The sequence below is a fragment of the Schistocerca gregaria genome, chromosome 5 (assembly GCF_023897955.1).
Source record: "Schistocerca gregaria isolate iqSchGreg1 chromosome 5, iqSchGreg1.2, whole genome shotgun sequence".
In the NCBI taxonomy this organism is placed as follows: Eukaryota; Metazoa; Arthropoda; class Insecta; order Orthoptera; family Acrididae; genus Schistocerca; species Schistocerca gregaria.
The window spans coordinates 351,084,641-351,112,519 of NC_064924.1; the positions used below are offsets into that span (position 1 = coordinate 351,084,641).

General features: G+C 39.0%; 1 protein-coding gene across 1 annotated transcript in view; it reads right to left on the bottom strand.

Annotated features, from left to right (window-relative positions):
* Positions 1 to 24,106, bottom strand: part of LOC126272617 (alpha-ketoglutarate dehydrogenase component 4) — a 45,035-nt gene extending 20,929 nt beyond the window's left edge. Inside the window, exons 1-2 of the mRNA XM_049975575.1 lie at positions 23,775 to 24,106; positions 5,310 to 5,364 (exon numbers count right to left, since the gene is read on the bottom strand). Of these exons, the coding sequence (XP_049831532.1) occupies positions 5,310 to 5,364; positions 23,775 to 23,807 (88 nt within the window). The 5' untranslated portion in view covers positions 23,808 to 24,106. The remainder of the gene's footprint in view (positions 1 to 5,309; positions 5,365 to 23,774) is intronic.
* Positions 24,107 to 27,879: the final 3,773 nt, after the last annotated feature.

Consider the following 27,879-nt stretch of genomic DNA (forward strand, 5'->3'; position numbering starts at 1 on the left):
TCGGTTGGCACTCTGAATGTGGACACAGGCCTTGTCTCCAAATATCCTGAGATGTCAAAGATGTGGTGCAGTGACGCAAGTGCTGTACCTGCATGTCTACGGTGGGGGGAGAGTGTGTGTGTGTGTGTGTGTGTGTGTGTGTGTGTGTGTGTGTGTGTGTGTGTGTGTGTGTGTGTGAGAGAGAGAGAGAGAGAGAGAGAGAGAGAAGAGAGAGAGAAGAGAGAGAGAGGAGAGAGAGAGAGAGAGAGAGAGGTGTTCACCTTCAGGGTTACAGGACTGGAGTAGGTGGTGGTGGGAGGGTGCATAAGACAGGTTTTACACCGGGGGCGGTTACAAGGGTAGGAGCCAGAGGGTAGGGAAGGTGGTTTGGGGATTTCATAGGGATGAACTAAGAGGTTACAAAGGTTAGGTGGGCGGCGGCAAGACACTCTTGGTGGAGTTGAGAGGATTTCGTGAAGGATTCCATTTGATATGGAATGGGTGGCAGCTGTCATAATGGAGGTACTGTTGCTTGTTGGTGGGTTTGATGTGGACAGATGTGTGAAGCTGGCCATTGGACAGATGGAGGTCAATGTCAAGGAAAGTGGCATGGGATTTGGAGTAGGACCAGGTGAATCTGATGGAACCAAAGGAGTTGAGGTTGGAGAGGAAATTCTGGAGTTGTGCTTCACTGTGAGTCCAGATCATGAAGATATCATCAATAAATCTGTACCGAACTTTGGATTGGCAGGCTTGGGTAACCAAGAAGGCTTCCTCTAAGCAACCCATAAATAGGTTGGCATACGAGGGGGCCATCCTGGTACCCATGGCTGTTCCCTTTAAGTGTTGGTATGTCTGGCCTTCAAAAGTGAAGAAGTTGTGGGTCAGAATGAAGCTGGCTAAGGTGACGAGGAAAGAGGTTTTAGGTAGGGTGGCAGGTGATCGGCGTGAAAGGAAGTGCTCCATTGCAGCGAGGCCCTGGACGTGCAGGATATTTGTGTATAGAGAAGTGGCATCAATGGTTACAAGGATGGTTTCCGGGGGTAACAGACTGGGTAAGGATTCCAGGCATTCGAGAAAGTGGTTGGTGTCTTTGATGAAGGATGGGTGACTGCATGTAATGGGTTGAAGGCGTTGATCTACGTAGGCAGAGATACGTTCTGTGGGGGCTTGGTAACCAGCTACAATGGGGCGGCCGGGATGTTTGGGTTTGTGAAGTTTAGGAAGTAGGTAGAAGGTAGAAGTGCGAGGTGTTGGTGGGGTCAGAAGTTTGATGGAGTCAGGTGAAAGGTATTGTAGGGGGCCTAAGGTTCTGAGGATTCCTTGAAGCTCCGCCTGGACATCAGGAATGGGATTACCTTGGCAAGCTTTGTCAGGAAAGAGGGAAGGAGAGGGAAAGACGAAAGGAAATGGGTTTTAAGGGAGAGGGTAAGGAGTCATTCCAATCCCGGGAGCGGAAAGACTTCCCTTAGGGGGAAAAAAAAGGATAGGTATACGCACGCGAACACACGCACACACAAGCAGACATCTGTAAAGGCAAACTCTTTGCCTTTACAAATGTCTGCTTGTGTGTGTGTGCGTGTGTGCGTGTGCGTGCGCGTGATACCTATCTTTTTTTCCCCCTAAAGTAAGTCTTTCCGCTCCCGGTTTTTTCCCACGTGGAATGTTTCCCCCTATTATATATATAAAAACAAAGATTCCAAGACTTACCAAGCGCAGCGCCAGTAGACAGGCACAATAAAACAACACACAAAATTTCGAGCTTTCGCAACAGGCGGCTGCTTTGTCAGGAAAAAGGGAAGGAAAAGGAAAGAATAAAGGATGTGGGTTTTAAGGGAGAGGGTAAGGAGTCATTCCAATCCCGGGAGCGGAAAGACTTACCTTAGGGGGAAAAAAAAGATAGGTATACACGCACACGCACATCCATCCATCCATCCATCCATACACACACAGACACAAGCAGACACATTTTGACACACATATATATGCAAAATATACAGGGTGTTTCAAAAATGACCAGTATATTTGAAACGGCAATAAAAACTAAACGAGCAGCGATAGAAATACACCATTTGTTGCAATATGCTTGGGACAACAGTACATTTTCAGGCAAACAAACTTTCGAAATTACAGTAGTTACAATTTTCAACAACAGATGGCGCTGCAAGTGATGTGAAAGATATAGAAGACAACGCAGTCTGTGGGTGCGCCATTCTGTACGTCGTCTTTCCGCTGTAAGCGTGTGCTGTTCACAAGGTGCAAGTGTGCTGTGGACAACATGGTTTATTCCTTAGAACAGAGGATTTTTCTGGTGTTGGAATTCCACCGCCTAGAACACAGTGTTGTTGCAACAAGACGAAGTTTTCAACGGAGGTTTAATGTAACCAAAGGACCGAAAAGCGATACAATAAAGGATCTGTTTGAAAAATTTCAAAGGACTGGGAACGTGACAGATGAACGTGCTGGAAAGGTAGGGCGACCGCGTACGGCAACCACAGAGGGCAACGCGCAGCTAGTGCAGCAGGTGATCCAACAGCGGCCTCGGGTTTCCGTTCGCCGTGTTGCATCTGTGGTCCAAATGACGCTAACGTCCACGTATCGTCTCATGCGCCAGAGTTTACACCTCTATCCATACAAAATTTAAACGCAGCAACCCCTCAGCACTGCTACCATTGCTGCACGAGAGACATTCGCTAACGATATAGTGCACAGGATTGATGACGGCGATATGCATGTGGGCAGCATTTGGTTTACTTACGAACCTTATTTTTACTTGGACGGCTTCGTCAATAAACAGAACTGGTGCATATGGGGAACCGAAAAGCCCAATGTTGCAGTCCCATCGTCCCTGCATCCTCAAAAAGTACTGGTCTGGGATGCCATTTCTTCCAAATGAATCATTGGCCCATTTTTCACACCCAAAACGATTACTGCATCACGCTATCTGGACATTCTTCGTGAATTTGTGGCGGTACAAACTGCCTTAGACGACACTGCGAACACCTCGTGGTTTATGCAAGATGGTGCCCGGCCACATCGCACGGCCGACGTCTTTAATTTCCTGAATGAATATTTCGATGATCGTGTGATTGCTTTGGGCTATCCAAAACATACAGGAGGCGGTGTGGACTGGCCTCCCTATTCGCCAGACATGAACCTCTGTGACTTCTTTCTGTGGGGACACTTGAAAGACCAGGTGTACCGCCAGAATCCGGAAACAATTGAACAGCTGAAGCAGTACATCTAATCTGCATGTGAAGCCATTCCGCCAGACACGTTGTCAAAGGTTTCGGGTAATTTCATTCAGAGACTACGCCATATTATTGCTACGCATGGTGGATATGTGGAAAATATCATGCTATAGAGTTTCCCAGACCGCAGCGCCATCTGTTGTTGACAATTGTAACTACTGTAATTTCGAAAGTTTGTCTGCATCAAAATGTACTGTTGTCCCAAGCATATTGCAACAAACGGTGTATTTCTATCGCTGCTCATTTAGTTTGTATTGCCGTTTCAAATATACCGGTCATTTTTGAAACACCCTGTAAGTGCAGTGCAGTAATGTGTTAATTGTAAATAAGTATTATAGTAGTTGAATTACACATTTATTACCCTATAAATAAATAAATAAATAAATAAAAACTTTTCGTATTTTAAATTCAGTGCATTAGTATTTGTAAAATGATTCTTTCATATAGTGTTCATTAAAAAGTGACTATCATTCCACTTGGGGCCTGTGGAATGGTACATTTGCTGATTTGTTTGAGTTGTAAATGTTTGTCATGTATTATTGTTTTTCTGACATGTTCTACATCCTGGAGGATCTCCTCACTATGGATCAATTGGAATGAAAGTAAATCTAATCTAAAGGATGACATTCTCTCTCCATACAAGCAGCTGATCAAATTATTACAATTCTTAGTTCTCAAAAGAATGGTTATTTTTCATATCTGGCAAGTACAGCTTCTTCAGATAGCCAATGGTTTCCTAACTTCATTTGCTTAACAGTATGCTAAGTCATAAGGAGTACTGCTATCCTAGATGTTTTAATGTATCGACATTTTACTCGTTACTTATTGCTGGCTTCTGGAACTTCTGAAGCTGAGTGCACCTTTTCCACAGTGAGAGCAAAAATGCCCCAGTGACAGTGATCACATGCTGTCTTGGTGTATGAAAAAAAACTGCTGCTGGGCTTCCACACACAATGGTCAAAGGCAGCAGCAATGGTGTAAACAGTGTGAATAAATTGCTAGAAAGTATAATTAAGAGTTGAAAGTGTTACATTGGTTCACAGGAGAAAAGTGAGCGCAATTAAGTTATGTGAAAAGCGTGCAGGATAAGTTACAAGATTTACGGTTGAAACAGTGTTGTGTTTGTGTATCAGCAATTGTCGTGGAGGAACATATTTATAGTAGAATGTACATGAAAATGCTTCTATGATCAGTGATTATCTATTTAATGAGTGCGGAAACAACAAAACAGAGGTTATTTCAGTGTGCATATGAACTAGCATAACCTAATACAAGACTGGATATCCCTAGGCATTGTTAGAGAAGTGTGTTACATGCTAAAGGGGCAATAAAAAATTACCTGATGGGTACAGTTATTGTTTCGAAGTGACGCTTTTCATTTTTCAACTGAAGAACTAATATCTGAGAACTGTAACACACACTGCTTTGTGTTAGGCTCATGGTCAGATTTATTTAGTAAAAAAAGCATGTTCTCTATGTAAATCTCCCCTACTCAAGTCAGACAGTTGCAAAATTAAACTAAATTAAGACAAAAAGTCATTATTGGAGCTTTACACGGTTAATCTATATCACTGAAGAGTCAACCTAGTTCATAATCCCAATTGTCGAGTGCCTACATAATGGCTTCCAGAGGCAAAAAGAATTATTTTCTATATTTCATATAATTACTGACCAAATTTAAACATTTAAAATGATCTCATAATGTACTGATTAAAAGGTATAATCTTATGTTAAAGGTTTAACACAGTAAGAAAAGTATTATCCTTAGAAACAGTGGGAGTTAGATTCCTTAAGGAAATGGGAGTTTACTGGTAAGCAACTAAGCCAACAAGGTAACATTACTAGTGAAAACTAACAGTCATTATTTCATGATTGTCACAGTATTATTACCTAATGCCTCTCCTAAAAATTCTCTGCCCTCATTCCCAAAGTGTGATGAATGCAAACAAATACATGAACTCAAGAATACACTTGGAGGAGAGAGACAGAGAGAGAGAAGGAGGGGCATTTTACAACAATAACTGCAACTATACTTTACAATAAAGAGTATTTTATATTCTGATGCAGATGATAACTTACCTTGAACCTTACCCCCCTTGCGGAATTTGATTAGTGGAACATGTGGTTTCACTGTCTGAAAAAATGAAAGAAATATTTACAAATAACAGAAAAAGGTCCATGTTCCCCAGCCCCCCTCGAACACACACAATGGTGAATCTTACTGCAGTATTACCACAGAGGACAACGTTATTAAGTATTATGATAAAAATCAAATAGCCCAAATCAAAATATAAATAAGCTGTAATGTTTAACAAACTGCCAGGAACACAAAGGAGTAAATTCAGAACAATTTTTCTTTAAACTACAGCATTACATAGTCTCTTCTCGAAGTTATCTAAAGGTTTTCCTTCTTAATAACTGAAAGTGACTGACAATATTATCTGCTGAAATGCATCTAAAAAAACAACTTTCACTGCTTGCACCTTGCACACATGCATGTAAACAGCAACAGCATTAAGGGGACCACTCAGTGTTTTCCTATGGCTGAGTATTTCCTATGGTTGACCACACTACAATGGTGCACATTTATTTTTTTCAACTCAAAATAAATTTGAAGCATGTAAAAGCTGACTTATTTCCTTCAATGTGTATTTGACATCACCACCACCACCACAGTAGAAATGGACAGGAATGAATACAACATAAAAAAAATGGCGTTAAATAATCTACTAAATATTTGTCACACCTTTTATTTGACTGCCAGAATTCTAGTTTATGACAATGAAAGTGGTAATTTCTGTACCAAGTTTCATTGGCATGGATGTACTAGTTCCAGAGAAAATTGCAGCCAAGCTAAAATTTTCATACTTTTGGGAAAACGCGTCTAGAGATACTATCTACTCAACCTACATTCAAAGCTGAAACTTGCCATGACCATAGCTATAATCACTGTGGATTTCTGTATGGTTTATCTTTTGCCTGGACACCGTCTTGAATTCCGGACTTTTGTCTTTTGCAGGATATTTTTCTCAGCCTCCACACCCTCAACTGGTCAACTGACAGAAGCACATTTTTCATGTTCACCCCAGGTTCTACAATCATGTAACTAGAAAACTTTCAGCCTGCCAACTGATACACCACTAAAACACAGCACTGTGGCCGTGACTTCAGTTTTCGGGACTGAGGCCCAAAAATACTGTTTTAGGCAAGTGTTCCACACACACAGTTATTGAAACTTTAGTTGGGGCTTTAAGCTTTTGCTAACAACTCTCTACTGACATGTTTTATAAATTTGCTATTGACATCGGTAGGGTATGGTTGTCTATGTACATCACTGCACCAATAATTGGGGCCCTCTGGACAGCGATAATGAGAGGGATTTCTTGTAAATTATTACTACTTCTCCGTAGTACTCTGCTTTTACTTAACTATCCACATGGATAAAATATAACCATAAACACAATAAGAAACACTTCTCAAAGTCAAGCAACTCCTTCAAATCACTATAATGGGCAAAATGTAAACAGAACACTGAACTGATGTTCCACTGCAGTACACGGTGTACGACACAGACAGCTTGTTGCAGTCAGGAAAAACACTTCTGGATTGGCAACAGACAAAAGAGCATTATTTAGAAAATGCTCTCTTTTTCCCATAAGTATAAACCAAAACTACAAAAACCATACATGCTTTTGGTTTTAAAAGGAGTTGGGTATAACTTGACAATTTTAAAAAATCATTACTTCCTTGTTCTCGTAAGAGAAATGGTTAAGTACTGGCTTTATCATAGAGAGATTAAAGAATATGCTAACATTACAATGTAAGCATAATCTTAAACTGCTACACACACACACACACACACACACACACACACACACACACACACCCCACAGCATCGACTGTCTTAGGTTACTCACGAGAGGCAGAATTTAAATCCCCATCTGGTCTTTCACATTTGGTCATTCCATTGTTTCTTTAAATCCAAATGGTATTATGATGATGCTACAATGGTTGCTTTAAAAAGGAATTGGCTGGTTACTTCCCCATACTGTACATTCTAAGCTTGAGTTCCACCTATAACAAACTCAGTGTTGGTGGTGTGTTAAAGCCTAACCTTCCTCTCTCCAATTTAAAAAGTTGTTCACACTGTTCCTTCCCTCAGTTTTCCTCTCTTCATCTCATACGACTTTTGGTAGAGAACACTTGGGTGCAGTGCATTTTCTATGCATAAGTGTGTATATTCCAAACTGGACTTTAAAATATATGTTATTTATTTCCAAATAAAATTCTATTTCCCCATAATTTAATATAATTTTCTTTATATCATATACAGTAATTACAGAACAGTTCCAATTGCTAAGACTGATGGGGAGAAAGTTAATGTAAACACAAATTTCTTGTTATACAGGTGAACAAAAAAATAATACTTCACTGAATATTTCATCAATTTAGTGTTTCAAATTATTTTTGAACCACAGGCTTTGCTTTAACTTGTAACTGCAGGTATACAAAAACTGTTGTGTTTCACCATCACAAGCAATCAAATAATTTGGACTGCATAAATTAGTAGGCTTTCAGGGGCAGACTCAAGAACCATAAAATTCTTCTGGGTTGTGTCACACATCATGCTGTAAAATGATGAACAAACATTTTGACCACTATTGGAAGTAGCCTTCACTAGAATATGTAATACTATGAAGCAATATTACTTTTCAGTTCAACTTAACATTTCACTCCAAGCCCTACACTTCTTTAAAAGGAGTTTCAGTAATATTTGTCATTTAATTGGATGGCAGGTGTGACCAGGACAGGAGCTGATATTCTCCACTTAGGGTAAAATTTTATTGGCCCTCAATGACGAATCAGTGGTTGTTATTTATAAGAAGTGAAGCTGCGCTCGCATTTCCAGTGGCAGTTAGGATGAGTCAATACACTGAGTCCTTTCTGTAGAAGAGTTGGCAGCTAAGCATGATGAGGCAACCTCAAAAGTGCAGTGTGTCCATATGCCAGATTCCGTTGGCATACAAGACAATGAAATTTTTTAACCATCATCATGCTTCATTTGGTGGACCACTTTAATATTTTGATTGCCTTCCACACTTCCTTTTGAAAGTAAATGGCTGCCTTGCAAGCATTCTTTAAACTGTACATGTTTACGACATCAATTTTGGTGTTCTGCCAATTTTTATTTATAATGTTCTCCATGTCGTGTGTCACTCTGGTGTCCTTTAACCATATAGGTTGCCACAGCTCCACAACGTAAACTAGCCTACATACAAGCTGACTTATAAACTCTTAGCTTGTGCAGCACATCAATGGCATCTTTGGTAGGCCTCAGCAGATCTCTAATTTTAACTTGTTCCTTTGGACTAGCTTTAATGCTCACTCAGTGAAGAACTTTCCCCATATATTTTTAGAATAAAAATCTGCTTCAGTTTGCCAGTAATTTTCTTGATCTATTACATGGATAATTTAAAAGTAAAGCTTCAGGTGTCATTAAGTAATTGTGAGAACACAAATGTACGGTGATTGGCCCAGTCAGTCATGGGGGCACACCTACATCAAGCACACACATGGGAGTGCAGGACCAGCAACCAGAGTTCCCACCTGGGCAGCATGACCAGACAGGCACTGTTGTTGCTAGTCCTACATACCTGTGGATATGTTTGAAGTTGGTGTGATCCCCATGACTGACTGACCCAACCACCACATGTTTGTGTTCCCTTAATTATTTAATTACACCTGAAGAGGAAGCTGCATTTTGAAACTGGCCATGGAATAAATTAGGAAAATTACTGGCAGCTGAGCCCAATTTTTATTCTATGAATATGTTCCTCAGTTGTGGATTTCCACCCATTAAAATCTTTTTCCCCATATGCTCTGTGACTCCTTGCAAATATCGTAGAAGCATGGTACATCATTTCCTTCACCACAAGCTTCTCCTCCTCTTCTCTGTCAGTCAACAAAACTAAATTGTTTGCACATAAAAAGTCTCACAAACATTCTCAACATATACCGCCATGTCAACATTTAAGGCAACATTTTTGCTCTGTTAATGCCCATGATGAGTTATAGCAGTAACATATTATCATACTAGTGAGATTTATTATATACTGCATTGAAAATTAATACCAATTAAACATTATACACAAAAGTGAAAGACATCAACAGCAATAATGAAATATCTAGTGACCTGAACGGCAGCGCTAGATGCTGTCCGAAGGAGGTGTTAGTGTCGCTGTGCAAACAGCTCTCAATCGAAGTGCCAGCTCATCATTAGCTGAACCAGAGTTTGGTTCTGCCAACTGGCCACTATTACTTCATGTCTCCAACACAATGTGTGACAATGGCCTTTCTGTGGTAGCTTCTGTTGTCTTTATGAGTACAATCCTACTGCAGATTACTTGCAATGTCTCAGAGAATTATTGTAGTTTGAGCCAAAAAAATTGCATTAAAGTCTCAAAATTCTGAAAAAAGTTCACCTATGTTATTTTAGGGGCATTCATTTTATAGCAGTGAGAGACTATTACTATGCTGAGGATTAAGCAATTTCTTATTTACCAGACTTCTAGCAAGATTTTATCTTTCACGAAGTTCATGTTCCAAATGCAGGAGAGAGTAACTAATCAAATAACTATTCAATTACTTGGCACAAATGAAACAGGTAATGATATAGTTTGTCAAATTATGCATTCAAATGTAAGAGCCAAGCTCAACAACAGTCCTTTTGCCCTTTTCTTTGGGAACACTAAAATTCATTATTTTGAAATTAACATGTCCAAATTAAGTTGCCAAAGTGAAAAGTTTTTTTCCGTATGCACAAAACTATTCACAGAAGTAGCAGGAAAGCACACTTGGCAGACACATCATGAAGACGAAACAGAGTAAGAGAGGATAAATATTTAACTATTGATCCCAAAGTCAAATTACAAATATCCTGGGAAAAATAAGTTAGACTATTCCACACAATTAATCTAAGACATTTAAATTACGTCATAAAATATTTATCAAAATCCAGTTGGCCGTGTATAATGTTCCATAAGAGACAATCAGGATTGAAATTTCATGACCTTCCAAGTCAAACTACAGATGCCATATGACCAAATTCACAACTATCTGTCTTACTTCCATTAGAATTTAATTTGAGAAAACGACTATTTATGTTCTGATTTGACATGATTTTGAATATGGAGGAAAGGTGCATATTACGGCAGAGTTCAATAATGTGAGAAAGCTAGATACTGACTAAAAGAAGTGCTCAGCTCTGTTCGGAAGTATTAAAACTTAGTTCTACCACGCCTGAGGAGAAGACCAACAACAGTAAGACCATTACAAAGCTGTATATTTTCGAGACTCCTTGACTCTGAAAGTGTCAAATTTTAAGTTTTTTGGGTGTATGTATGTATGTATGTATAGGGCTTCAATATCTGAAACTGAGTAGCTGTCACAACATTCATATAATTACATTCTTCACAGAGTACTCTTTCAGTCACTATAATGAATTATCCTTTAAACAATGTAGTGTAACTGTGAGGCTTCTTTTTTACCATAAGATGGCTTGTCCCTAATGTGTGACACCACAAGTATCCTAATATGTGACAATATCGCACAGTAGTACATGGTATTTTGTATTAGAATAACTTAACTTGCCCCTCTAGTAGCTAGATTCAGACCTATATATTTTTTACCAAGTGATTTCTGTGGAATTTGTGAAGCTAACTAGAGATAATCCTGTTGTGCTAATACTTTATGGGCATCATGTCACATTTGTGTGATATACAAGGAAGGACAAAACTGTGTCCACATCATCTGTCCATCACCCCATTCCACACAGAGAATATGGCCTGAGTTTGGAATTCATGGGACCTTTTAAAATGCATTATCCCCAAGAAACAGATACCTGGTGGCTAAATAACCAAGGTCAAGTAGCAACCTTCTTTTTGATTACAAGATTGTTTCAAGCGGCCTACCTGACAGCAGTAACAATGTAAAATGATATAAACAGCCTCCGGAAAATGGACTCTGTCCATGTAACAGACATACACTTAGAGACAATAACTTTGCCACACACCAGGAGTTTGACACACAAGACACAAAGCACAGAGTAAATGTGTGTCCAATTGGTATCCAGCAATCTCAGAAAGTCAGAAAGCCACATCAAGAGTGACATGTCCTAGTAAAATCGGCACATTCTGAACCTGTTAAATAGCTAACATTGTCTCCTCAGAGAGAGCATTTGAAACAATTCAAAAAGATGAAAGGTGTAGTGCAATCAAAGGAAAGAGAAATTAAAAGTTTTGGTCTTGAAAAAGAGAAAGAGGAGAACTCAGAATACAATCTTCCATTCATTTGTAGTCTGATACAAATTTAACTGGGACAGTGATTCAGATGTGCAGTCTAAAGAAGGAGGCACTGAACACATATTATGCAATGGTTGTTTCTCTGCAAGACTGACAAAGAAATGACCACAGTGTATGGAATATTACCCTTGGGCACCTGAAGAATGTTAACGTGAAAAAAGAGCTTTTGTATGCGCTAACTGCACTTATTTTGCACAATAAACACAGATAATGTTAGACACTGCTCTACATTAGAGCTCTTGGGCAAAAGGACTCTTCCAAAGTACAAAAACACACACACACACACACACACACACACACACACACACACACACACACACACACACACACACACAAACATGACAACTGTCTCTGGCCACTGAGGTCAGACTAAGGCAAGAATAATTAACCATTAAAGGCAGTTGCTTACAAAAACAATGTCGAACCAGTTCTTCAGATTTCTCATTAGTCTGAAATCTTTACCAACTTGGATTAACAGAAGAATAAAAGAAGATTCAAAGAAGAGCTGCACATTAAGCTACAGGTTAATTTTCTCAGCATGAAAGTGTCACACAAATACTCAACTAGCTCAAACATGAGAGGCTACAAATAAAGCCCTTCTATAGGGAAGAGTCTTACTTCTGTTGTAATATGATTCTATAATGATATTAACCCCCCGGACTTTTACTTCATGAAATGGTCATAAAGAGCATAAAAATAATATTGTATCTGTACAGAAGAATACTAACAATATTTCTTGCTGTATATTGTTTACGAATGTCACAAAGGAAGAAGGTATTCCATTACGTATGTATCCTCGGCAACATACTGTTTTATGAATTTCAGCAAACATATGCGAAAGTAGATTACATTCAGTCAAAATATGCTGTGTTGAAGAAAACTATATCAATAGTGCTTGGAATTGCAAGACCAAGTTGTTAATGTATGTCTCTCTTTTAATGACGACAATATTTAACTTGTATTAAAGGAGAATTCACTTGAGAAAACTATCGTTACAGGGACACGGAATGGCTGGCCGGTACTGTAATTCTAGTACTGTTGATACACACGTTTGAACACAGAAAGAAAGGAATTCCTAGTTTTCAGAACAGTTTGTTCCCTCCTTCGGATCGGAAAGAGACAGAGATTTGGGACGGTTGATACAGAAGGTCAGGTACCTCTCATACCAAATTAACAGAGACACCTACTGTGAGGATAAGGGGTCTCCGAAAGCTGAGAATGGGTATTAATGTTCACTTAAATGTGACAGTACTGGGATTTTGCCTCCCAACAATATATAACTTGTCACCAAAGGAATGTGTAACATATCTCCACTTTGTGAGTGCCTTGGTAAGTTGCTAGTGCTGTTAGCTACAGCCCTGATGACATAGAGAAGACCTCTCTTTTTATAGGACGGGAATGTTTCTCATTGGATGTATTAAAACACCTATTTGGGCTAATACTGTAAATAAAGTGGAGTTGTTTTGCTCTTGGTTTTGTTTTTGCTTGGATAATATGGGAATTTTTGTTTCAGAGGAAGTACCAGCCATAATAATTAGGTATATCAGAAAGAAAACTATGTATTTTTTTCAAATGCTTTGCCATTACTAACGTAATTACAAATGTGAATAATATGTTCAAAACATTACATAATCTTGTTTAAATAAAACAAGAAACAGGAACACACAAGGTTAGAGAGAGAGAGAAAACAATATCTGTTGGACACCACAAAACAATAGGGTAACAGCCAAAGAAATGCCCCCACAGATCAGTGTGTTAAAATCCCAGTGATAATTGTTGAAGCATCCACAACAAAGTGCCACAGTTTGAAGGGCTCCTAAAAAGCAGTGGAGCTTATGTAGTAATAGGTACAGAAAGTTTCTTAAAACTTTGAACTAATAGCTATGGAACTTTCGGGGAAAATTTAAATGTTTATTGAAAAGGTTAATGGAAAATGGGGTGGCATATTTATCACAATAAACAGGAATCTCAAATCCGAAGAAACAGACACTGAGATTGTTTGGGAAAGACTCAGGATCAAGGATGGGTATAAACTTACAGTTGTATCTTTCTCATCGATCAGCAAACTCACCCCAAATGTAACCTAAAAACTGTTGAGGAAATCTCACTTTGCTAGTATGTATGCTCCCCAATTATTCTGTCATTGTTTCAGTTATCCAAAAATCAACTAAGAAAATTACAGCTGGGTAATTATTGGGCATGACAAAATGTACTGCAAAACAATATTAAAAGCCTTCTCTGAAAAGTTCCTACAACAGATAGTTCATAAGACCACTCATGATGGAAATATACTGGATCTAATGGCAACAAATAGACCAGAGATCCTTGAGGATGTTTTATTGCAATAAAACATTTTTTCTAAACTGTAATAACTGAATTAGCCTGTCCAACAGAAACACTGTAGCTTCCTTTTAAATGTACAGAAATGTAAACCTTTGCATGTCACAAAATGAGATACCACAGTTTCCTATGACTACTTAATCAACGAGTAACTACTGGAATAGTCAGCTCATGCAAATATCCGAAAGAGTAGTTTCAAGTGACACACAATGGTACAACCGCATATGACCAATTGCAGGTCAAGCTGCTGACAACACTTAGGTCCACAGATAAAATAGTAGGAAAATGCAATGAGCCGAGCAAAGAGTATTTCAATGAGAGGGAGGAAAAAAAAGAATAAATGTATAAAATCAGATGCTGACAAAAGTGGTTACCTGCAAAATGTCCAATCCTTCGCTTTCAATCAGGATAATGTGAAAGTTTTAACTGAATTTGAATGAATTACAGCTAAAGACTTAGAAAAATTATTGTACTATTTCTTAGACATACAAATTCTGCTGAAATGGATAAAATATTCATTAGAGTAATTGAAACAGTTTCTAGTGCAATATCAGGAACCCTATCTGAAATAATTAACCAGTTACTTGAAGATGGATGCTTCCTAGATGCTCTAAAGTATGCAGTAGTAAAGCCTTTATTAAAAAGAGCTCAGAGGAAGATGTAGAAAACTATTGAGCTGTAGGTTTCTCCCAATATTCTCAAAAGTATTTGAAAAAAATTTGGTAATCCAGATCCAAAATTTTGTAGCAAAATGTAATAAATCAGTTTGGCTTCCAGAAAGGGAACAATACAATATGTGCCATCAACAAAGCTGATGAGAAAATTTGGTTACTCTGGACACATCCCAAAACGTTACAAGAATTTTCTGCATCCTTACAAAGTTTGGCCATGTAAACCACACTCTCCTATTACATAAATTAGAAAGATATGGAATATACAGCAGAGATTTGAAACTGATCAAATCATATTACACAGATAGAAAACAAAACAAACAGTAGTTGTAAAGTCAGGTACAGGAATTTGTTTAACAGACTGGAAAATTATTCTACAGGGAGTGCCATGATTTTACACTTTATGTCCAGTCTTGTTTTTATTTCCTATAACTATAACTATAACTATGCCCCCCCATGAACCATGGACCTTGCCGTTGGTGGGGAGGCTTGCGTGCCTCAGCGATACAGATGGCCGTACCGTAGGTGCAACCACAACGGAGGGGTATCTGTTGAGAGGCCAGACAAACGTGTGGTTCCTGATGAGGGGCAGCAGCCTTTTCAGTAGTTGCAGGGGCAACAGTCTGGATGATTGACTGATCTGGCCTTGTAACAATAACCAAAACGGCCTTGCTGTGCTGGTACTGCGAACGGCTGAAAGCAAGGGGAAACTACAGCCGTAATTTTTCCCGAGGACATGCAGCTTTACTGTGTGATTAAATGATGATGGCATCCTCTTGGGTAAAATATTCCGGAGGTAAAATAGTCCCCCATTCGGATCTCCGGGCGGGGACTACTCAAGAGGATGTCGTTATCAGGAGAAAGAAAACTGGCGTTCTACGGATCGGAGCGTGGAATGTCAGATCCCTTAATCGGGCAGGTAGGTTAGAAAATTTAAAAAGGGAAATGGATAGGTTAAAGTTAGATATAGTGGGAATTAGTGAGGTTTGGTGGCAGGAGGAACAAGACTTCTGGTCAGGTGACTACAGGTTTATAAACACAAAATCAAATAGGGGTAGTGCAGGAGTAGGTTTAATAATGAATAGGAAAATAGGAATGCGGGTAAGCTACTACAAACAGCATAGTGAACGCATTATAGTGGCCAAGATAGATACGAAGCCCACACCTACTACAGTAGTACAAGTTTATATGCCAACTAGCTCTGCAGATGACGAAGAAATTGAAGAAATGTACGATGAAATAAAAGAAATTATTCAGATAGTGAAGGGAGACGAAAATTTAATAGTAATGGGTGACTGGAATTCGAGTGTAGGAAAAGGGAGAGAAGGAAACATAGTAGGTGAATATGGATTGGGGCTAAGAAATGAAAGAGGAAGCCGCCTAGTAGAATTTTGCACAGAGCACAACTTAATCATAGGTAACACTTGGTTTAAGAATCATGAAAGAAGGTTGTATACGTGGAAGAACCCTGGAGATACTAAAAGGTATCAGATAGATTATATAATGGTAGGACAGAGATTTAGGAACCAGGTTTTAAGTTGTAAGACATTTCCAGGGGCAGATGTGGACTCTGACCACAATCTATTGGTTATGACCTGTAGATTAAAACTGAAGAAACTGCAAAAATGTGGGAAATTAAGGAGATGGGACCTGGATAAACTGAGAGAACCAGAGGTTGTACAGAGTTTCAGGGAGAGCATAAGGGAACAATTGACAGGAATGGGGGAAAGAAATACAGTAGAAGAAGAATGGGTAGCTTTGAGGGATGATATAGTGAAGGCAGCAGAGGATAAAGTAGGTAAAAAGACGAGGGCTGCTAGAAATCCTTGGGTAACAGAAGAAATATTGAATTTAATTGATGAAAGGAGAAAATATAAAAGTGCAGTAAATGAAGCAGGCAAAAAGAAATACAAACGTCTCAAAAACGAGATCGACAGGAAGTGCAAAATGGCTAAACAGGGATGGCTAGAGGACAAATGTAAGGATGTAGAAGCTTATCTCAGTAGGGGTAAGATAGATACTGCCTACAGGAAAATTAAAGAGACCTTTGGAGAGAAGAGAACCACGTGTATGAATATCAAGAGCTCAGATGGCAACCCAGTTCTAAGCAAAGAAGGGAAGGCAGAAAGGTGGAAGGAGTATATAGAAGGTTTATACAAGGGCGATGTACTTGAGGACAATATTATGGAAATGGAAGAGGATGTAGATGAAGACGAAATGGGAGATACGATACTGCGTGAAGAGTTTGACAGAGCACTGAAAGACCTGAGTCGAAACAAGGCCCCCGGAGTAGACAACATTCCATTAGAACTACTGACGGCCTTGGGAGAGCCAGTCATGACAAAACTCTACCAGCTGGTGAGCAAGATGTATGAGACAGGCGAAATACCCTCAGACTTCAAGAAGAATATAATAATTCCAATCCCAAAGAAAGCAGGTGCTGACAGATGTGAAAATTACCGAACTATCAGTTTAATAAGTCACAGCTGCAAAATACTAACGCGAATTCTTTACAGACGAATGGAAAAACTGGTAGATGCGGACCTCGGGGAGGATCAGTTTGGATTCCGTCGAAATGTTGGAACACGTGAGGCAATACTGACCTTACGACTTATCTTAGAAGAAAGATTAAGAAAAGGCAAACCTACGTTTCTAGCATTTGTAGACTTAGAGAAAGCTTTTGACAATGTCGACTGGAATACTCTTTTTCAAATTCTAAAGGTGGCAGGGGTAAAATACAGGGAGCGAAAGGCTATTTACAATTTGTACAGAAACCAGATGGCAGTCATAAGAGTCGAGGGGCATGAAAGGGAAGCAGTGGTTGGGAAAGGAGTGAGACAGGGTTGTAGCCTCTCCCCGATGTTATTCAATCTGTATATTGAGCAAGCAGTAAAGGAAACAAAAGAAAAATTTGGAGTAGGTATTAAAATTCATGGAGACGAAGTAAAAACTTTGAGGTTCGCCGATGACATTGTAATTCTGTCAGAGACGGCAAAGGACTTGGAAGAGCAGTTGAACGGAATGGACAGTGTCTTGAAAGGAGGATATAAGATGAACATCAACAAAAGCAAAACTAGGATAATGGAATGCAGTCAAATTAAATCGGGTGATGCTGAGGGAATTAGATTAGGAAATGAGACACTTAAAGTAGTAAAGGAGTTTTGCTATTTAGGAAGTAAAATAACTGATGATGGTCGAAGTAGAGAGGATATAAAATGTAGACTGGCAATGGCAAGGAAAGCGTTTCTGAAGAAGAGAAATTTGTTAACATCGAATATAGATTTATGTATCAGGAAGTCGTTTCTGAAAATATTTGTTTGGAGTGTAGACATGTATGGAAGTGAAACATGGACGATAACTAGTTTGGACAGGAAGAGAATAGAAGCTTTCGAAATGTGGTGCTACAGAAGAATGCTGAAGATCAGATGGGTAGATCATGTAACTAATGAGAAGGTATTGAATAGGATTGGGGAGAAGAGAAGTTTGTGGCACAACTTTACTAGAAGAAGGGATCGGTTGGTAGGACATGTTTTGAGGCATCAAGGGATCACAAATTTAGCATTCGAGGGCAGTGTGGAGGGTAAAAATCGTAGAGGGAGACCGAGAGATGAGTACACTAAGCAGATTCAGAAGGATGTAGGTTGCAGTAGGTACTGGGAGATGAAGCAGCTTGCACAGGATAGAGTAGCATGGAGAGCTGCATGAAACCAGTCTCAGGACTGAAGACAACAACAACAACATAACTGAGTTATGTCTACCTATAACATCCCACGCAGTTTTGTTTGGAGATGACACCACAGAACAACTTCCCCAAAGAATCATGGACATCCTAAATAGTTATAACATTGGTTTGGTGCATGACAAAGACCTAACATAGTTTAAAACTAAACAACACATAAAAGTCAGAACTTAGGGAAATGAATTCTGTCAAATTCCTGGAGAGATTTTTAGACAAACAAATATCCTGATCTTCTCATGTAAGCTACTTGGCATACAAGCTTAACAGTCTTGCATTCGCAATGTCAATATTGTCCTACATAAGTGACATGGACATCAGAAAAATTGTTTAGCATAGCTTTTTTAAATCTATACTGTCCGATACAGACCAAACTTTTGGTGAAATGCAAATTATGTAAACAGGATATTTTTACTTCAAACAACTATTATTAACAAGTGTAATTCAGGAATCTAAATATTTTAACTATTCCATGTAAGCCTATTTACATTTATGAACCAACTACCTTTATAAGCAACAATACAAAATTATTTCTAGAAAGCCATTTTCAACATGCGTGATACAATAAACAAAGATAATTTCAAATTACCATCTCCTAGATTAACACTCTACTCCCTGACTCCTCAATAGAAGACAGAGTGAGATGGTGCAGTGTTTAGCACACTGGACTCGCATTTGGGCGGCGACGATTCAAACCCATGTCCAGCCATCCTGATTTAGGCTTTCCATGATTTCCCTAAATCACTTAGGCAAATGCCGGGAACAGTTCCTGAAAAAAAGATACGGCAAATTCCCCCCCCCCCCCCCCCCCACCTAATCTGATGGGACCGATGACACTACTGTTTGGTCCCCTCCCCCCAAATGACCCGACCAACCCCAATACAAGGCTATGAAAATTTATATCCCTACATGCACATTAATTTACAATTATGTGCCTGGCAGAGGATTCAACCAACTACCTCCAAGCTATTTCTTAATGATTCCACTATCTATAACAGCACAAACGAAAATTGAACTTTTTTAGTCTTTCTGTGTGAGGTCCGACTTATTTTATTATGATGATTATAGCGCCCTATATTGGTTGGTACAAACAAAATATTTTCACACTCTGAGGAGAGGGCAAACAAGCTGCCCTTCTTTGAACTTTTTATTAAGCCCCCCTTCGATCCTAACTGGCGCAGATCCCACACCACACAACAATACTCCGGAAGATGACATACATGTGTAATGAAGGCAGTCTCTTTAACTGCCTGTTGCATTTTCTAAGTGTTCTGCCAATAAATCAAACTCTTTGGTTTGCTTTATCCACAACATTATCTATGTCATCATTCCAATTTAAGTTGCTCATAACTGTAATCCCTAAGTTAACTTATAGCCTTTAGATTTGTGTCATTTATTGTGTTGCCAAAATTCAAGACTCCTTCTGGCATTCCTGTGGATGACTTCACATTTTTCATTATAGTTAATTAAAAGTGAGAAATGGAACTGGCAAATTAACAAAAACTAAATCACAACAGCCTACTTACCAAGTTTCAAGAACTAGTTTTAAGTGAGAAATCTCACATGTTTGACTTTCACAGGGTTTGGAGAAGGCAAGTTTAGACTAGCTACAGTGCACACAGAGGCATTTAAGCTATTGTTCTTCCTCACTTCCTATGAAGTGAATGGGTAGAGCCCTAATAACTGGTACAATAGTGTTAAATACACACTGCCATGCATTTCACAACCAGCCACTCTTAACAAATTGAAAACTCTTCTATAATATTTTGTGGTAACAAGTCAGACGTTTAACAGAATCTTAAGTGTTGTACCACATTCATCTCACTGTCAGCTAAAACAGAGGCTGATCTGCAGGTCAACTGGCCATTTGTCTCAATAGGAATCTCAGTCAACTAAGATGTTTCACACTGCGATCTGTACCGCACAAGCACCACACAATAATGGGTCCTGTCACTGGAGTGCCCCTGTGCTTCTACATCTGCTAATTCATTTCCCTGAACACCTATGTAACACGGTACCCTGCTGAATGATACCTCCTCCCACAGCATCTGTAGATCAAGGGCATCCTTGATAATATGAAATACTTTGATTGTTAGTTACAAGTGTTGTAAGGACTTAAAGGCATTTATGGCACTGAAGTAAATGAGCAATAACTCATTAAAACACACATTACCCACACCAGTGCCGCCAAGATTGTAGTTCTGTAGCATACACTGAAGGCACTTTGTCGTATTTCACATTGAAAACTCCACTTTGGCATGGCAATGGTGTGTGACAAAATCATTGACAATTATGCAAATGCTTTGAGGTAGCCACATGATGATATACCATAACACAAATTAAACACCTCCTCAACATGCCATGCTTTCACACTATACCTGATGTCAAGAGACAGGGCCTCATTTAGTTTTCACAATTCACTCTAATCATCTTTACAGCCTTCTTTTATGGTTCTTGAACCAAGTGTTAGCAATGATTAAGTTATACTCTGTGCAAAATTCTACCGGGCGGCTGCCTCTTTCATTTCTTACCCCCAATCCATATTGACCTACTACGTTTTCTTCTCTCCCTTTTCCTACTACCGAATTCCAGTCACCCACGACTTAAATTTTCGTCACCCTTCACTATCTGAATAATTTCTTTTATTTCATCATACATTTCTTCAATTTCTTCATCATCTGCAGAGCTAGTTGGCATATAAACTTTTACTACTGTAGTAGGTGTGGGCTTTGTATCTATCTTGGCCACAATAATGCATTCACTACGCTGTTTGTAGTAGCTTACCCGCACTCCTATTTTCCTATTCATTATTAAACCTACTCCTGCATTACCCCTATTTGATTTTGTGTTTATAACCCTGTATTCACCTGACCAAAAGTCTTGTTCCTCCTGCCACCAAACCTCACTAATTCCCACTATATCTAACTTTAACCTATCCATTTCCCTTTTTAAATTTTCTAACCTACCTGCCCGATTAAGGGATCTGACATTCCACGCTCCGATCCATAGAACGCCAGTTTTCTTTCACCTCATAACGACATCCTCTTATGTAGTCCCCGCCCGGAGATCCGAATGGGGGGGACTATTTTACCTAGTGCAAAATGGCTAAGCAGGGATGGCTAGAGGACAAATGTAAGGATGTAGAGGCTTATCTCACTAGGGGTAAGATAGATACAGTCTACAGGAAAATTAAAGAGAAATATCAAGAGCTCAGATGGAAACCCAGTTCTAAGCAAAGAAGGGAAGGCGGAAAGGTGGAAGGAGTATATAGAGGGTTTATACATGGGCGATGTACATGAGGACAATATTATGGAAATGGAAGAGGATGTAGATGAAGACGAAATGGGAGATAAGATACTGCGTGAAGAGTTTAACCGGGCACTGAAAGACCCGAGTCGAAACAAGGCCCCGGGAGTAGACAACATTCCATTAGAACTACTGACGGCCTTGGGAGAGCCAGTCATGACAAAACTCTACCATCTGGTGAACAAGATGTATGAGACAGGCGAAATACCCTCAGACTTCAGGAAGAATATAATAATTCCAATCACAAAGAAAGCATGTGTTGACACATGTGAAAATTACCAAACTATCAGTTTAATAAGTCACAGCTGTAAAATACTAATGTGAATTCTTTACAGACGAATGGAAAAACTGGTAGAAGCGGACCTTGGGGAAGATCAGTTTGGATTCCGTAGAAATGTTGGAACACGTGAGGCAATACTAACCTTACGACTTACCTTAGAAGAAAGATTAAGAAAAGGCAAACCTACATTTCTAGCATTTGTAGACTTAGAGAAAGCTTTTGACAATGTGAACTGGAATACTCTCTTTCAAATTCTGAAGGTGGCAAGGGTAAAATACAGGGAGCGTAAGGCTATTTACAATTTGTACGGAAACCAGATGGCACTTATAAGAGACGAGGGACATGAAGGGAAGCAGTGGTTGGGAAGGGAGTGAGACAGGGTTGTAGCCTCTTCCCAATGTTATTCAGTCTGTATGTTGAACAAGCAGTGAAGGAAACAAAAGAAAAATTCGGAACAGGTATTAAAATTCATGGAGAAGAAATAAAAATTTTGAGGTTCGCCGATGACATTGTAATTCTGTCAGACAGCAAAGGACTTGGAAGAGCAATTGAACGGAATGGACAGTGTCTTAAAAGGAGGATATAAGAAGAACATCAAAAAAAGCAAAACGAGGATAATGGAATGCAGTCAAATTAAATTGGGTGATGCTGAGGGAATTAGATTAGGAAATGAGAGACTTTAAAGTAGTAAAGGAGTTTTGCTATTTGGGGAGTAAAATAACTGATGATGGTCGAAGTAGAGAGGATATAAAATGTAGACTGGCAATGGCAAGGAAATCGTTTCTGAAGAAGAGAAATTTGTTAATATCAAGTATAGATATAAGTGTCAGGAAGTCGTTTCTGAAATTATTTGTATGGAGTGTAGCCCTGTATGGAAGCGGAACATGGACAATAACTAATTTGGACAAGAAGAGAACCTTTCGAAATGTGGTGCTACATAAGAATGCTGGAGATTAGATGGGTAGATCACATAACTAATGAGGAGGTATTGAATAGAATTGGGGAGAAGAGTAGTATATGGCACAACTTGACAAAAAGAAGGGACTGATTGGTAGGACATGTATTGAGGCATAAAGGGATCACAAATTTAGCATTGGAGGGCAGCGTGGATGGTAAAAATCGTAGAGGGAGACCAAGAGACGAATACACCAAGCAGATTCTGAAGGATGTAGGTTGCAGTAGGTTCTGGGAGATGAAGAAGCTTATACAGGATAGAGTAGCATGGAGAGCTGCATCAAATCAGTCTCAGGACTGAAGACCACAACAACAACATCCTTTTCTTCGCACTATGGAGGCCTACCAGACTCTTTCTGATATTTACTATAAACATCAACTACACCTTTCCTGCTGGTATTCAGCTCGGATAAAACAACAATTATCCTGACATCCTGCACAACAAGGAATAAGTAACACTGTAGTATTAAAAAAATAAAGTTCCGATTATGCCAAAGAATGCAATAATTCGTTCATTTCAATTTTCTTTGTAGGCACGGCAAATGTCTACACACATAATAATTTTTTGAAGTACAAAATGAAACGTTCACTACAAATTTTCAGGTCCTCATTTCTCCTCGGTAACACTATATAACAAAGGAAGCCAAATTCCTTTACCTATTAAAACGCCGAGGAGAGTGGTGTATCTCCGCAGACCTCTACGGTCTCATCGCGTTTAGTATCAACTGCTTCCCTGCCATTAAGAACGTAAATTACGCACACCCTACTTTTAAAAAAATTCTAATACTAGGCCAATCTGCAAACAATAAGAATGAAAGCATTAACATAAACAACACAACAACATACAGGAAGAAAATCAAAGGGTGCTGAAAAAAAAATTATTAATTCTATACTTACCATCATCGCACGTAATACGCTTGTTACGCCCATTATTTGCCCTCTCAGTTCACTCACTTGTTATTTGAATAGATTATTTCGGGTTACTGGGTCGTCAGGTACCAAAGGAGACTCCTCTAAATTTTCCTAAGATCCAGATAATTATTTTTTTTTTTTACTGCCCTATACACAAATCGCGCAAGCACGTGTTGCCAAACATATATTTCGCAAGACAACCAATTTATTTAAACAAGACTTAAAACTTGCAACGATACATCCACTACGGTAAAGAGCAGACGGCGTCAAATTACTATCTGTGAGTGGTAAGCTTTTTAATACAACATCTCTGATTTAAAATAAGGGTGGCCAACAGAAAAAGTTGAGTATTTTATTCTAGCAGCTACCACGCCGTAGCGGAGAAGTGGGGAAACTTCCTGAATAGAAGATCGCAGTGATAAATATGAATATTCGCCTTATGACTTAAAGGATACGAGATACAACGAAAGGAAACAGAAGAACAAAATGAAAAGATGTTTATTTCGCACTATCCACTGACTAATCAAACCTGTCGTACATCACTTTAGTTACCTAGTCTTCTGTATTACGTCTCGATCAAAAGATGGGAAGTTATAAATAGCTGTTCTAGAAGGTAGGGTTCGTTTTTACTAGCGTGGGTGAAAATGCCTCATAATTTCAATTCAAGATAGTTGAATAATCTTATCAAGTAGCAAATAGTGAGATTACTTTATCACTTTCTATGCTTGTTTAATATTTCCTGGGACACATTCTGCGGGTGTCTCTTATTTTCGTAGGGCATAATTTTATCTACCTTAGTCTCACAACAGCCACCGTATTCTCACGCTTTTTCTAACAACGGGAATACAGACTGTGGTGGATTACGTCCGTCAGAGGCACAGGAAGCGAAACTAAATGGAGCCCCCGACTGCTTAGAAATTAATGTATTTGTGAAGTGCGCTCTCCAAAAAATGAATACTATATAGATGTAGTGGCTAGCACAAAAAAATAAGTATTTAAAATGATATGTAGAAATTGTAGTACGTATACTCAAAGATACAGGTGAGAAACTTGCAAAAGGGAATCACTGTTTAGTACAGTAACCATCAGATAGCGTGCAAAAAAAAGTAAAGAATAGAGTAATAGGCGATCAAAAAGTATCCCTTCGAAGGCTGCACAGACCAGAATCGGTATATCAGTCAGGCAAAACAGCCATGAGCAATAAGGTAAACATTCCACTGACACACAAGGCTGAAGATACATGTTTGGTAAATCACCATATCCTCTGTGTGAAGAAGTCAGTAATTGTCTCTTGCGCATCCTCATCCAATAGGAATCGACGACCCTTCAAGGCATTTTCAAAGGGATGAAACGTGTGGTGGTCGCATGGACAGAGGTCTGGACTGTAATGTGGGAGCTCGAGTGTCTCCCAGTTGAGTATTGAATGACACTGTCCTTCCAGATTGAACCTTGCAAGGTTCGCAGGAGAGCTTCTGTAAAGTTTGGAAGGTAGGAGACGGATACTGGCAGAAGTAAAGCTGTGAGTACCGGGCATGAGTCGTGCTTCGGTAGCTCAGATGGTAGAGCACTTGCCCGCGAAAGGCAAAGGTCCCGAGTTAGAGTCTCGGTCGGACACACAGTTTTAATCTGCCAGGAAGTTTCATGTCAGCGCACACTCCGCTGCAGAGTGAAAATCTCATTTTGAAATCGCTCTTTATACTTTTCATTTTATACATCTGAAAACAAAGCTTTTAGAATCAAAATATCAATTAGTTTTGTAACCTTAGTTCGATATAGGAGCTACTATTGATATTATTATAATACCTATTTTTATGTCTTTATTTTACTGAAATTCTGAACAATATCGTTGAAATATGTTTGAAACTTCTCTTTCTGTTGATGAAATGGACAGATTGGCTAGCCTTTCTTGATTCATCATAAGATAAAGGTCATTTATTTTGGCTTCAGTTGAGAAAAACTTCTCTCACGTGATCTGACTGAAACACACATGGTCAAGAAGTATTGGATTAAAGTGACATAGAGGGTAATGAATCACTGAAGTCCCATTTAATTATAAACTGAAGGACTTTTTGGGCTGTCCATCTAGCAGCAAAGTTCACACTTGTATCAGCTCCACGCAGATGACTATGATGCCTTTTTGTTTCCTGTGGCACCTGCTTTTTCTCAAATTCATTGCAAATTTCTACCGTATTCTCCAGTGCTAGGCAGAGCATCACCAGGAGCATTTCAATGATTTGAAAAATTTTAGTGATACCCTTCATCGTTGTTACTATTGATACATAAATTGGTCTTTGCTTCCAAACATTGATCGACTAATTTCTTCTTGAATCAATATTCTGGTGTCAAGAACTGGTTCACCTGGCATTGTTTTATGTGCCCATCTTCTTCATCATTAGTCATTTTTTGTGCCAGAAGTAACAGCATTGTCTATAATTGTTGTTCAACTGGTCACTAAAACCCCATTCATGGATTTTCATTTGGGGAGTCGTTTAAGTACAGTCATTTTTGGAAACTGTAGATATTGTTGGGCTAAATTTACTTCCTCCAATACTGTGTACCAAATCTCGGTGTTGGTCAAAAAGGTAAAATCACGTGTAACTGGAAGGAGCAAGCTTGCTGCAAATTTAATATCAAGGTTTCCCTTGGACGGTTCTTATATATCTTCCAAAGTGGTCACAAATGTTTTCACGTTTTCTTCTGTGACTTTATCTCAATTGTAATGAGCGCTGCAGCGAGTAATGGACAACTGTTTCAAACCTTTTGCTGTTTATGATACAAGTAATTCCCATCTATATGTAAAACACAATATAAATTAATATAACTTCTTCACTAAAGTTCCAAAACAAGTAACGCTGGAGGAAACACATAAGGAAGCATGGACTCCACAGACATTTATGGGATGGTTAGTGCAGGAACTGGATAGAGCTTTTGGTTTGACTTTTAGATTTTTTTGTTGTACACCTGCTCATGTGCCTGACAACAGTGCGGAACTGTCATAACCTTGAGCGTTGAGCAACGCATTGTGCAGCCCTTCTTTTTGCAACTGCTATTGAATATTTTTTGACATATCCTCCAGTTCATCTCGTTGGATTTTCATGTTCCTAAAGCAAACTACATAATAATTATCTTTAACCTTCGAAAAAGTAATTTTTAAAACGTAATACTCCAGTTAATAAATAAATAAATCGCTAGTAAGTTTTTCACATACTTTTAACTGTACAGCAGAATCCCGCCAATCCGAACCCCAGTAATTTGAAAGTTCGGTTAATCTGAACATGAAAAATATTAGTCTAAGTATGGAAAACTGTGTGGTAAATTGCTGTACGTACACACTATTTTAATTTACACAGTACAGTAAACAAGTATTATAAAAATTGGCAAGGAAACATTACATTTAAAAAATGCAGAACAATGAAAAAGCTGTTAAACGTACTAAAATACAGTGGACATTGTATCCCTACTTTTTAAATAACAAAAACTATGTCATTTTTAAATGCGAACATTTTAGTTTAAGTTTTATCGTGACTGTTATTGACATTATATGAAAGAAGAAGTTTACTGTTACCAGTCACCGTTTTCTTCTAATAATTTCCGGGTATGCAGCCGGATCCCGTCGACATTCTGCCACGATATTTCGGCCCAGAGACGTCCGGCCATCATCAGGTGAGTACACAACTACTGAAGAGCCCAGGTGCAGTCGCGGTATTTATACCGATTCTCGCGCACGTGTTGACATGTGAAATTTTAGCTCCGGCTTCCGGATTTTGGGATTCCGTAATCAAGGAATCAGTGGAAATACGTCTTGCCGATAATCTTATAAATCGTGACAACGGCTTTCAACTGGATAAAACTTGGAATCCTGTTATTAAAATTATACATTCACAGCGGAATAGACAGCGTCATTCGATACTCAATGACTAGATGATCTTTTACTTTCACCACCGAGGGCAGCACGTACAACTCGGCTATGCCGCGCATGTCAACACGTGCGCGAGAATCGGTATAAATACCGCGACTGCACCTGGGCTCTTCAGTAGTTGTGTACTCACCTGATGATGGCCGGACGTCTCTGGGCCGAAATATCGTGGCA